At 32.4% G+C, this 13,880-nt stretch overlaps 1 protein-coding gene across 1 annotated transcript in view; it reads right to left on the bottom strand.

Moving 5' to 3' along the window:
- LOC145279873 (uncharacterized) overlaps positions 1-13,880 on the bottom strand; it is a 266,143-nt gene that overhangs the window by 33,322 nt on the left and 218,941 nt on the right. Inside the window, exons 4-6 of the mRNA XM_080131330.1 lie at positions 10,194-10,427; positions 6,725-6,922; positions 1,385-1,584 (exon numbers count right to left, since the gene is read on the bottom strand). Coding sequence (XP_079987456.1) covers positions 1,385-1,584; positions 6,725-6,922; positions 10,194-10,427 — 632 coding nt within the window. The remainder of the gene's footprint in view (positions 1-1,384; positions 1,585-6,724; positions 6,923-10,193; positions 10,428-13,880) is intronic.

The raw sequence follows: 13,880 nt of genomic DNA, 5'->3' as shown, positions 1-13,880 counted from the left end.
ATTACTAAGATTCGATTTATACTTCAAAGTATAATTAAATATGATATAAATTAAGTATAATACAAGTTAGGACCCACACCTTTTTTCAAGGTGATTTTCTACTCATTCATCACGAGTAGTAAGAAATGATTTGAATAGATAATCCGATGCTTAGATGAACATGAACAGCTAGAATAAACGTATTTAAATGAAGTTGGCTACATTACAGAATTGATCTCATCTCACTGTACTTTTGACAAGAGCTTAAGAAACATATACTAACCTTAAGTGAAATTAATTTAGTTGTTTGAGTATTTTGTTTTCCAGCAGATCAACCCATTTCAAATTATTTAATGCCAAATCCAGTAATTTTGGGAATTTTTTTATGCTCCAAGTTCTTTATATATTCAAATATTTATCCATGGTGTTTGGTTTGGTTGTTTTGTTGAGAAAATTATTGCTTTGATTTTTACTTTGCAGAATATGATTGAGTTTTGCAAAGGGAAAAGAAAAAAAAAACAATAACATCAATGGTTGATTGATTTTTAGGTCAGGAAGTCAGCATCTTCAGACATCCTGATCTGGTATCACCTAGTGCCCTAACAGGTATAACCACTCTGGGGCAAAGTAGACTTGGAAGCAATGAAAACTAAGGGGCAACTCCAGAACCCGCACAACCCCCAGACGATGCCTCACCACTGAAATCTTTTTTAAGGTCATACTCATGACCTGAGTGAAATTGGGTATGTGGAAACTATTCAATGTCAGAAGAAATTCTCTGGGGAGGATTGGGTACAGCGGCCCAAGACAAATTGCATGATGGATATTCATAAAGTTTATGTGGCATCTACATTTAGTAGATAAACCCTGAGAAATTAAAATCAAAATGCAAAAAATAAATAGGACGAATTCCTTTCAAGAGAAATTTTGATTTTTATTAATTAAAATACTTGATAAAATATTGTGTGTGTCAACAGTGTATATAAAACATGATTTGTAAAGTTAAACCATAAAACTCAATAATTTAATAAAAATATTTAATTAAAAAAATAGAATGTAATGAATAAATTAAAATTTTAATGTTAAAAATAAATAATTTAGGAAATAATTCAGCATACATTTCAGAATTAAATTAATTATTTTTTAATTTAAGATTAAAATATAAAAAAAGACAAAAAAAAAATAAAACGTATTTATGGGAATTAAATTCCACTATTTCGTATGACATCTGATCCCAATTTTTTGTAAATAACATATTCCTTTATTGAAATACCTTTCAAAAGATGCAAATATTTACTGGAAATTAATTAAGAGCAAAGGTAAAAGTAGGTTGGGGGAGCAAAATAATAAATGGAAGTAAATAGACTTCCGAACCACATTGGTAGATATAGCTTTGAATACTTACCCCTGGATTTTTGGGTAAGAAATCCTTGTTTGTTGCCGTTGTTGTTGCTCTTGAAGTTGTAGTAGATTTGGTTGTTGTAGATGGAGCTGTGGTGGTGGTTGTGGTAGTGGGTGTAGATTGTGTGGTGGTAGTCGTGGCAGCAGCCATGGTAGTCTTGGGTCTTGTAATGCGTACTGTGAATGAAGGAATTGGAGTGGTTTCTGAAGAAAATAGAAACAAAGATCAGATGAGGTGTTGTAATTTAAATGAGTTTCATGTTTTGAACAGGTATCCTCACTGTGTTTGTTTTAGTTCCTTTATCAAGAATTGAACACATAACCTCTGCTAGAACCTATTTTAGAACAATAATTGGTAACCTCTGACATTTTTGAGTGGTCTACAAGTATATATCAGCAGTAACCCCCACCTATTTTTTAATGCACAAAAAAGTTTATTCAACCTATATATACATACATATCTATATATAGGTAAATATCTAAAAACATGTTATATTTTTAAGAGTTAAAGTCACCAAATTAATCACATATTATTTTTTGTTTTTTACTATTAATCCATTAAAATCAAATATTTAAACAAATTTTTGTTAAAAACTCTTATTTCACAAAATATTATGAAATTAAAATATTGAAAATTAATTTCTGCTATTCCTTTGTTAACAAATCAATTATGTACAGGCTGTCCAAAAAGTCACTGAAAGGTTGAAAATCTCTATCATTTTACCATTAATGATTATTTTTTTCTCTATTTCAAATATTTTACAGATAATATTTTGGAAATTAATTTTGGATAAGTATAGCATTGATCAACATACGCTAGTTGTGAAATTGTTTTACCAAAATCATGGGTGAATTGTTTTGGGTCAAAGAGCTCGTCGACAGCATTTTCATGTAAGAGATAGCTCAAGTCACAACATAATTCAAAACATTGTGCACCGATTTGAAGACCAAGGAGCTGTACTTGATCTTCCATGAGCTGGTAGACCTTGAAACGTCATCACAAATGAAAATAGGGAAAGAGTGCAAGAGAGTGTGGTGCAACATCCTGAAACATCGATTCAATGACGTTCCACACAACTTGGGATATGTTGAAGCTCACTACACAATGTTCTGCGCAGTTTAAAACTCTTTCCTTATAAAGTACAGCTTGTTTAATACTTGAAGCCTGAAGGTTTTTTAAAACAAGGGTTCAATATGCAGTTCAAATGCAAGAACTTGTCTGAAATGACCCCAATTTTCTGCTAAAGGTTATGTCAGATGAAGCCCATTTTCATTTGAATAGATTCGTTCACAAACAAAATTACAGATTTTGGGGTTCTGAAAATCCAAGGGCAATTCATCAAAAGCAGTTGCATCCCATAAAGTGCACTGTATGGTGTGCAGTAACGGAGAAGATTATTGGACTTTATTTTTTGAAGATCAAGACGAAAATGCTGTCATTACTACTGGAAAGAGATACTGGACTATGATTACAGACTTCTTGCGCCCACAAATTCAAAATAGGCCTGGATTATGGCTACAACAAGATGGAGCAATGGCACATATGGTGAGAGACACCATGGAGCTTCTTGGGCAATGCTATGGCGACAACATTATCTCTCGTTATAGCAATGTCAAATTGTCATGCTCCCCAGATTTGATTAGCCCTGACTTTTTCTTGTGGGGATATCTTAAAGAAAAAGTCTATGTTAACAAACCCCAAACCCTGCAAGAACTGAAGGATAACATCAGGAATGAAATAAGGGAGTTAAATCGCAATCCAGAGATTCTGCAATCTGTCATGAATAATATTTTAGAAAGAGCACAAATATGCGAAGCTGAAAATTGAAAACATTTAAAAGACATTATTTTTCATAAATAAAGATTGTTTGAATTTTGCATTTTTTAAAAATTTCCCAATGTCTTAATCAGATTGTGTTAAAATTACAGAAAGATATCCTCAAAAATAAAGAATCTATTTAAGTTCCAAACCCTTCAGTGACTTTTTGGACACCCTGTATTTATTTATTTTTAAGTAATTTGAGTAATTAGTATATATAGATAGATAGACAGACAGATTCTGCAAACAATTGCATCCTCAATCTTTTCTTGTTTAAGCTGAAAATTTTAAATGTCAGCTAATGCAATCACTGCATTCCAACTGTAAAATAAACCATTTGGCTCTAAAGAGACCATTGAGTAGAAATTTTGCATGTTAATGCAAGCTAAATGACACACGCACACACACACATATACACTAGAATAGTGGTCCCAGAATGGGTAAAATACATTCCCTTAATAGAATAGTTTTGCTTCACTTTTATGTCCCCTTATGAAGATTAAAATCAAGATATAATGATACTAAACATTATGTTTAAAATCCTTATTCAAATGCTGATCAAAATTCATTACATGATTTTTATTTGAGAAAATTTCTTCAATTTTAGGCTTAAATAATCTTCAGAATAAATTGAAATTCAGGGGATGTTGTTTAATTTGCCTCTAATAATTATAGATCAAATTTAATGCAAATCTGAAATATTTAAGTTGTCGAATTGGAGGTTGTATTCATATTATGAAAATCCCTTTCATTACTCAATGCATGAAACTCAAAGTAATTATAAACCACATAACCTATCTTTATATCTAACAACTGCATTCCTAAATTCATAATGATTGGTTAATTAGTTTATGAGTAAATCCTGCATATACAAACAGACACATATCTAATTTTTATATAAATAGAGACTAGCTGTACCTACTTGGCGTTGCTTCGGATTACATAAATTTAGTTTTAACCTTTTTTTGTTTGCATATTATTTAATTAACAATACACATGAAAAAAATTGAAATGGCTTAAAATATCTCATTAATGGCATACTTAGAAAGAGCTTGATAAGCTAAAATAGAAGCTTTGGAATTTTTTAAATCCGATTAAAATGAAACAAGTTATGACTATTTTTGTTCATTACACATTTGGATATTTTCCCCTCTTCAAGGCCATATGCATTTTGTCACATTTTTTACACTACCTTTTCAGCTAAAATGTTATATCTTTGTTAAAACACAAGATTAAGCAATGAAATTTGCCATATAAGTTTATTTTTGACACTTACAGAGGAATTTTGTTTGGTGGGGAGCTTGCCACTCGGACTTAGCGTTATTGTTAGGGCTAAAAAAGGTTTTTAGGAAGTTTGCCACTCATACCTAGTGTTAGAGGTAGGATTAAGAGTTCTTTTTGTTAAGAGGACGTTTGACATCATTATGAAATTTTACAACAGGAAATGTGACGTTTGGAAAAGTCCAAAGTATAAATATAAAAATAAAATTTTTTTGCTAAAGCTGACAAATTGTTCACAAATTTTGAATAAATTTGATTTTCGTTTTTAATTACATTTCATGTCTTTTTCTACCGTTTTTATTTCTTAACTTCACTGATGTTTGGAAAAGTACTCTTCCTACAAATATTTAAATATCGATTTTGCATTAAAAATTTTTTTTTTGATAATTGGGTAGATTAGTTTCCATTCGATAATAATCTGGTGAAAACATTGTGAAAAAGACGAAAATTAAACAAAAAAATGTGATGTTGATGGTGGTGGTGAAGGGGGGAGTATCACTTGTACATGCAAACCAAAATTTCACATTTTCAGTTGTTTAAAGCAAAACACAATATTTTTTAAATTTGACCAGTAGTCAAATTTAAAAAATATTCATATTAGTTGATACCAAAATAGTTCTAACTAAACATGTAAGAAAACATTTTATAATCAGATTTTCAATTAAAAAAAAATTTGATTTGGAATAAAAAATCAACAACAAAAAAGTCTGTTTTTGCCGTGCTATCACTGCTGTTGTTGATGATGATGCGATTACTAATATTACAAGACTTGAAACTCAAAACGTTTTTTTTTTCTGGGTATATTGATTCTAAAGTGCTAGCTACCACAAGAGAAAACAACATACAATTGTACTTTTAATGAATAAAAATAGTAAAAAGGTTATTTTATTTAACAGTGGATGTCTAAAGAAAATCTTTTCAAAATTTCCAATACTCGTCATATTGAAATCTTTTTTTTTAACACGCACAAAAAAAACAAAAACGAGTAGTCAAAAGTATTTCAGACACTCCAAACTATTAAAAGTGACATCTCTTCTGGTTAGTTTCTAAATTTCATGAAAAAATTCTTAATTCAAACGTGGTACGAATCAGGGGAATGTCTTTACAAAAATTTACCAAAAACGCTGTTTTATGATGTTCGGGTTTTTATCACTTTATTTGCTTAAAATTTTAAAAATATATAATGTACATTATTATTTATTAATTCATTTGAAAGTATATTCATTTACAAACAAACCGGTGGTATTTTGAGGATATAAAGTGCTTTGGTTTTTTAAAATATGACTAGTTTAGCAGAAGATTGTTGAAATCTGATTATCCAAAGTGTTTTATCGTCCATATGTATTGCTAATTTAAACTTATAGAAAACGAAGTACAATTTTAATTGTAAGGGAGAAAACTCTTTCTATTTTCTTTAATTAAAAATAGTACTTATTTTCTTTGCTACTTTTTATATTTCAGTGATCTGTTAAATATGTTTAGATTATATGGGACAGATTAAGTAATTTTTAAAATAAATTGTAGCAAAGTATGTTATGATATTGTTAATAACATACTACAACAATAACACATAAAAATTTGCTAGTGAGAAATATGAATTCATTCAACTTAAATGCTATTTTAGTCTGACTTCAAAAATCCAAGAAGATAACTTTATTGATATCGATCTTAAAATTTGATGTTGTTCTTCTCTTTTTTTTTCAAACTGATTAATGAAAATTTCTAATATATTGGTGCTTGATTTTTTTTATGGAAATTGCTCTAGACAAAGTATGAAGCCACTTGTAAAAATATTTAAAAAAGAGCAAAATATTACTTCAAAGTCAAAAACTAGCCAATGATAAATATTAGATTGATTCCAAGCACAAAAAGCAGTAATTCTTCATCCTTTGTCAGAAACATCATTCATGAAATATAAGGACTAAAAAGACAAGGGAAGCAAGAGTTACTGAAAGTAAAGCAAGGTCCATTTTTTACTCTTAAATATCGATAAGTAGATAATAATACCAAATATTGTATGACAAATGTTTATTGAGGAAGAGAAGTGGGGTATAGACCTTTAGTTGAAAATTGAACAAGTATGAAAAAAAAATGTCCTTTTAAATTCATACCTAAAAATTTTGTTCTTAATTATTCAAAAAATAAAGAATAAGATTAAGTGTGATAAAAGAATGACATGTTTGGCAAAAAAAGAAAATCATTAAAAATATTAAAAAAATAATCGAATGTGACAAGTCAACTCACCAACACAAGTGGGCATTTGTGGGAGATTAACTCTCGTGTTCTCAACCTCGATTCCTTGCTTGTCCACACACCAACATTTGCTTTCATGGCATTGAATTGATTTATAGTCTCCAGATTCGGAACACAATGGACGGAAACTGCCAAGAAGGCCAGACGAATGCTTCAACAAAGACTTTATACAAGGACTCATGTTGGAGCCTGCAAAAGAAATAAATCAATAAATAAATACATAAATCAATCAATAAATAAATACATGCTAAACCAAAATATTACCATCAAACCAACTCAAAATATTCACAAGATTTTGTGTTTTAGGTATGATATCACAATAACACAGGTCATCACAGGCATCATGATCCCGATCAAAGTCATACTCAGTCTGTTAGAAGCTTTTGTGAACTATCATTATGTTCTGTTCAACATTGAATATTGGCTATCAACCAAGTTAAGAATTCTTCTTAGATTCTCCTTGTTTCCTTCCAACAATCTCGGCCAGACATTGCTGTCGGTCAGTCTTCCAGATGGCATTCAGAGTCTTCTACTAATTTGCCGATACAAACATCATGAAATATTACCAACACTCTTTTGTCACAGAATTGGTTCCATGAAGGGGATATGTCACTCACAATTTCTGACTTATTTCTCCAGGATTGACAAGCAAGATGAAGCTTTTGTTTTCTTAACCATGATAAGAAGAGGAAGGTGCACATACAGGATGGAATGATAAAATTGTCACCCTAAAAAAGATGACATGATTTTCTGTTTGATGAAAATCAGTTTTCTTTCTTTATAGCAGACCCTCTACTAGTCTACATCATGTCACCACACATCTTTGAAGTTGGCTTCAAAGTCAACACCAAAGTGTATCTGAATGTGCTGACAAGTGTGATGATCCCCTGATGCAATCAGGTGGCCGCTGGCAGACCCTGGGTGTGGCAGCAGGACTCGGCACTGACCTACAAGTCCAAAGAAACCCAGGCTTGGCTTCAGGAGGAGTGCTACGACTTTGTACCCTTCTCTCACGCCCCCTCCTCCTCTCTCAACCTCAATGTTACTTCATTTGGTCATACATCAAGAACATCACCAACATGACCTCCCATAACATCAAAGCCAGCCTGATCGCAGAGTATTCACCGAGCTCCCACTGGTGCTTGTGAAAAAGGCATGCTCCATATTGAGGTAGAGATTGAGACTGAAGGCGGCTACATTGAATAGATGTCAGCTCTACTACATAATCAAGTTACCTGACTTGATTTTTTAAATAAAAGTTTTAAAATAAAGCTGTAGTATTATTTTTTTTAAGTTGACAAATTTATTGTTCCATCCTGTGTAGGCATTTCTTGGTTGGGTATTTCCTCCAGATGACTAAGTCCAATGCAACTTGCAATGTTCTTGCGTATCTTCTGTCAAAGGATGGTTCATGCTATTTCATCAGTGTTAAGCTGTCGAACAAGACAGCTTAACACTGAGACTTTAAAAAAAATTCTTTTTGAAGATCGTCTGAAAGTCCTTTTTAACAATCATTATAATATTTGATTTAATGTCCATTTTCCATGCTGGTTATGTGCGCAGCGTGATGATGTATGGAAGTGAAACTTGAGGGTATGTGCTGCATGGAGAGAAATGGTATGAGAATGATACGATGTGTAGTGTTAGTCTTATAGACAGGCTTAGTTCTGGTGATCTCAGAGGAAGATTAAACTTGGACAGAATAGGGAGATGTATACAGAATAAAAGATTTCATTGCTTTCGTTGCCTTGAGAGAAAATATTAGTGTTTGGTTAATAGATGTAGAACAGTTGAGGTAGCAGGGTTAGTCGGCAGGGGAAGGCCATGAAAAGCATAGGAAGCAGTGACTAGGATGGATTTGAGGGAAAGATGGAAAAAGACCTAGTTAGAGATAGATTAGTTTGGAAGTCAATTTCTAAAAACCATTTGACACATTTCAGCATGTAAACCGAATAATGATGATGATGTCGATGATAACAACTCTGCAAGTGCTAAACTTGAGTGGAATTTTAATTGTATAGATCAACACACATGCACAATGATGCACTATATAATAAAGGCCAATGTGCATTTATATGTAAAAAATAAATATAAATCTGCCCCATGAAATAAAAGTTAGTGAGTAAAAACATGTCTTTTTCTAGCCAGAGACAAAACCATCTGAAGTAGGGAGGGGAAGCAAGAATGCAAAAACCAAGTCATACGATCCCCACTGCCCGAAATGAAATAAAAACTCAAAAGTGGGTACTTCGTTGACATCTATGCTGATGACACGACCATCTATGGCAACACATCAAAGGCCGTAAATGACAAAGTTCTCTCTAATTCTCTCTCCTCTGATCTTGAGCGCATGGTACAATGGGGGAAGACGTGGCTGGTCACTTTTAATGCATCCAAAACCAAGCTTCTATCTTTATATCATCAACACTCTGATCCCCATCTGGCATCAATTGAAATGGATGGCTCTCATCTTGGGGAGGCTCCATGTTTTGACAAGCTTCTGGGTTTGATCTGAAATGGAACGCGTACATCAAATCTGTTGCCAGGGACGCTGGGAAAATGGTGGGATCCTTCTACCACTCCAGAAGATATCTCACTACTAATGCAATTCTCTATCTGTATAAAAGCCAAGTACGTCCAAGGATGGAGTACTGCTGCCACATCTGGGCCGGAGCTGCTAAAAACAGCCTATCCTGCCTTGACAGAGTACAAAATAGACTTCGTTGTTTGGTGTGGGATGCCCTTTTCTCTTCCCTGCAGCCTCTCTCCCACAGAAGAGACGTTACAAGCCTGTCTTTGTTTTATTGTTATTTCCATGGCAAGTGCTCGTCTGAGCTCCAATCTCTCGTCCCCTCTCGCCAATCTTTCACGAGAAACACCCGTCTGGCTGAAACTACTGTCAATAATTTTCCCCACTCTTTATCTGTGCCTAAATCCAAACATAGATTCCATGAGCAGAGCTTCTTTCTCAGAAGTGCATGATTGTGGAACTCTCTTCCATTCGCCTGTTTCCCACCTGACTACAACTTGGATGTCTTCAAATCCAACATAAACAAATTCCTGACAAACCGCTCCCTTAAGTAAGACACTCTATCAAATCTCCAATACTAATGATTACTACAATACTATCTCATTGATTACTGTACCCGCAATAACTCTTATCCCTGAGTGGCCTCCGGGCCTTGATAAGTGGTGACCCCCATGTAAAAAAAAAAGGTCATTTGAACTGACAATTTATATATGAAAAATTAAATTTATATGAATATTAGTGCAAACACTAGCATTTTTGACAGAGGATGCACACTAGTCTCAAAAAAAAAGTTTAAAAGAAATCCTATTGAAAGCTTATAGTTTAATTTGTAAATCTGGATGAAAGTTAAGAGAACATGGGAGTCAAAGTTAAAAAAATATATATAATTTTTTTTTTTTAATTTTAACATAAAAAAAAAATTGAAATTACCGTGTTCACAATCTGGTTTCTCCTCAGATTTACTGGTGTTTGTTCCCTTGATATCAACGCCATTAGGATCCACGCACCAGCAAAAGTGCTTAGTACACTGCAATCGATGATATCCACCTTTTTTGGTACAATGCGGCACATAGATGTTACCTGATTCTTTGTGCATTTTGTGCTGGCGGAGACATGGGGTCAAGTTTTCTCGTAATGTTGGAGCGGCTGTTGCAGTTGTGATTTCTGCAAAATAAGAGAGCAAATTCTTTCAATTAAAACCATTTCCATACAAAAATCCAAAATTAAAAAAATCAGTAAAATTAATCCCCTGACATTGGAATGTAATATTGAGATTGCATGACAGACAACGAATAGAAACATGATTAATAAAAAGAATAAAAGATTACGATTACAGGAAGAAATTGGAAAAATTAGGATTAACTACTTTACTAAAGAAGAATGGTAAATTAAAATCTTAAAAAAATTTTTTTTTACTAACCCATCTAAAAGTAGACATATATAATAGCATTAGTTCAAAGTGAATTAAAAACGATTTCTAATGTTGTTTGTTAATGAAAGCAATATGTTAGACATTCATTGTAGACACTTTCTTATACAAATTAGTCGGATACATTTTCCCCACAAAATTTAAAATATTTTTCTTCATTTCTTCATAAAGCGGTATAAGCTAAATAAAGCTGGTAATTGACATACCCAGGTACAGTAGCAACACTGCTCAAGGAGCGAGTATAAACTAATATTAGTAAAATTTCTAACTAACTTGCCTCAATCTAGAAATTTAAATTTCAAAAACAAAATTTATTAACAGATGAATTTTTCGCTAATCTTATATATAAAGCAAAATCCATTTGTGATTAAAAGTTTTTTTTTTAACATTGCCACAATGTTGCATCCCTGTCTCTGTTTTACAAGTACTTTTATGGAATGTGCTCTGATGAACTCATAGAACTTGCGCCACCTCAACATAAATAACCCTGACTAATCTAACAAGCAGCAAAATCCCACTCTTTCACTATGGAGATCCCTACATACAAGAAAGCCTTCTACTCGAATAGTTTCTTCCCTTCAACTGCAAGACTTCAGAATTCCCCAGTCTTCTGCTTCTCTGACTGTACTGACATGCAGAAGTTTAAGTACATGGACACCTTGCTGCTCAACTCCATACACAGTATCCTTGTAAATATGGTCCTATATAGCATCCCCTTACATTCAAGTGGTATTGTGCTTTGTTTGAGATGAATAAGAGTTAAAAGCAAAGAAAAAAAGAAAAAAAAAAACTACATGAAAAATATGTTCCATCAGTGATTTATGACAAACATTGCTCCATGACGTTAAAAACAAAAAAGTTATTTTCAAATGATTTTATCAATTTTAATATTTAATCCTCATCAACATGCTACTTTCTTAGTCATAAATAAAGAAAGTGAGATAAGTTTGACCTTCTTATTTCCATCTACCCCTACTGTCCTAATGGACACTAGAAAAAAGTGAAGATATAATTTTTCTATATTTATCACTTCATTGGATATTACTCTCCTTTCTCCTCTCTCCTCTCTTTTTTCATAATCGGCTCATCTACATTTGATTCTAAAAAGTGAGAGGGGGAAGAGAGCCTGGTTTATGTCTTTAATATCATCATTATTTTGTACTGGCCTCCGTTTCTGTGACATTCCTTGTGGCTGCATAGGTTAGCATATGGTATGCTGTAAGCACGCACAAGGTGGCATATTTAATGGTTTATATATTTAATGGATTATATATTTAATGGTTTATATATTTGCAATGCATACAAACAACAGGCTTGCCATGAGATAAATATTTGAGCAAGAAAAAACAAAATGGGAAATATATCTGGTTTGGGGTTAACCACTCAGAATTTAATTTCTTCATTTTAAATAGAGAATCCATGCTGGAGGTAAAATACTCAAAAAAAAAAATACAGTCCGACCAGACAGTTTTTATATGTCCATAGATCGGCAGCTGATAATCTTCGAATGGGTTGCAGACTGGGCTACTAAAAAGACACAAATATCTATCTATATATATATATATATATTCCAGCAGAAGGAGTCAGTTAATTTTCGGTAGTTATCATGGACAGAGAGTTTGTTTGTGTTCGGTGAGACTTGTGTCTTGATTTAGTTGTAGTAAGAGTTATGATTGTAGGTCTGTCATTCAATAAAAGAAACAAAGTAACATTGTAATCTAAAAAAAAATAATCAGTATAAAAATTGCATAAAACCAATAAAATAGTATGATCTAATTCATAAAATAAAAGTTATGTTTGTTTGTATGTTATGGATTCTGAAAATACTGGTTGGATTTCATCCAAACTTGGTACGCAGATTATCATTTCCTGAATGTCAAATTATATAAACTTAAGTTAGTTCAAATCTAAAGTCAATGAAAAATGACAAGATTAAAGAATCCTTTCTCATAAAAGTAGATTTCCAATCAAAGTTTCATAAAATAACAAAAATATAGAATTAAAAATAACAACTATCTGTAGTAGAACACATTACCTGCAGATTACAAACCAAAGTCTTATCTTGGACAAAAGATCAGTCCTACTATAATAGACAACAAAACAGTTAATCCATTTTTTTTCTATTGTTTTGTTATCTATTACATTAGGGCTGAGAATATGAATATCAACTTCTGCATTTGAATGTCTAAAAGAAAAGATATGGAAGGGCACATCGGCATCTCTGAAGTTAAGACTTTACAATTCATTGACAGTTCTGATTATTTACAAGTGAAATATGAACTATACAAGCAGAGAATGAGAAGAATCTCAATGTGTTTGCAATGAAATGTTTAAGAAGTATCGTTGGAGTAACTTAGTGAGATAGACAAAGAAATGGAGATATAAAATTTCATTCAAGCTGAAGAGGACGTTTAGCAAAGTGATGGGCCAATCAGATAAGAATTGAGACTGGTACTTTTGATAGCTGATCAGAAATAAACGGCAGACGCTTTTTGTTTTAAAGCATGTGGCAAAGCTTTTTGTTTTAAAGCATGTGGCAAAGCTTTTTGTTTTAAAGCATGTGGCAAAGCTTTTTGTTTTAAAGCATGTGGCAAAGTTTTTTGTTTTAAAGCATGTGGCAAAGCTTTTTGTTTTAAAGCATGTGGCAAAGTTTTTTGTTTTAAAACATGTGGCAAAGCTTTTTGTTTTAAAACATGTGGCAAAGCTTTTTGTTTTAAAGCATGTGGCAAAGTTTTTTGTTTTAAAGCATGTGGCAAAGTTTTTTTGTTTTAAAGCATGTGGCAAAGTTTTTTGTTTTAAAGCATGTGGCAAAGTTTTTTGTTTTAAAGCATGTGGCAAAGCCTTTTGTTTTAAAGCATGTGGCAAAGTTTTTTGTTTTAAAGCATGTGGCAAAGTTTTTTGTTTTAAAGCATGTGGCAAAGTTTTTTTGTTTTAAAGCATGTGGCAAAGTTTTTTGTTTTAAAGCATGTGGCAAAGTTTTTTGTTTTAAAGCATGTGGCAAAGTTTTTTGTTTTAAAGCATGTGGCAAAGCCTTTTGTTTTAAAGCATGTGGCAAAGTTTTTTGTTTTAAAGCATGTGGCAAAGCTTTTTGTTTTAAAGCATGTGGCAAAGCTTTTTGTTTTAAAACATGTGGCAAAGCTTTTTGTTTTAAAACATGTGGCAAAGTTTTTTGTTTTAAAGCATGTGGC

The sequence above is a fragment of the Euprymna scolopes genome, chromosome 7 (assembly GCF_053919585.1).
Source record: "Euprymna scolopes isolate OS-2025 chromosome 7, ASM5391958v1, whole genome shotgun sequence".
NCBI lineage: Eukaryota > Metazoa > Mollusca > Cephalopoda > Sepiida > Sepiolidae > Euprymna > Euprymna scolopes.
This window is presented reverse-complemented; position numbering and strand designations above follow the sequence as displayed.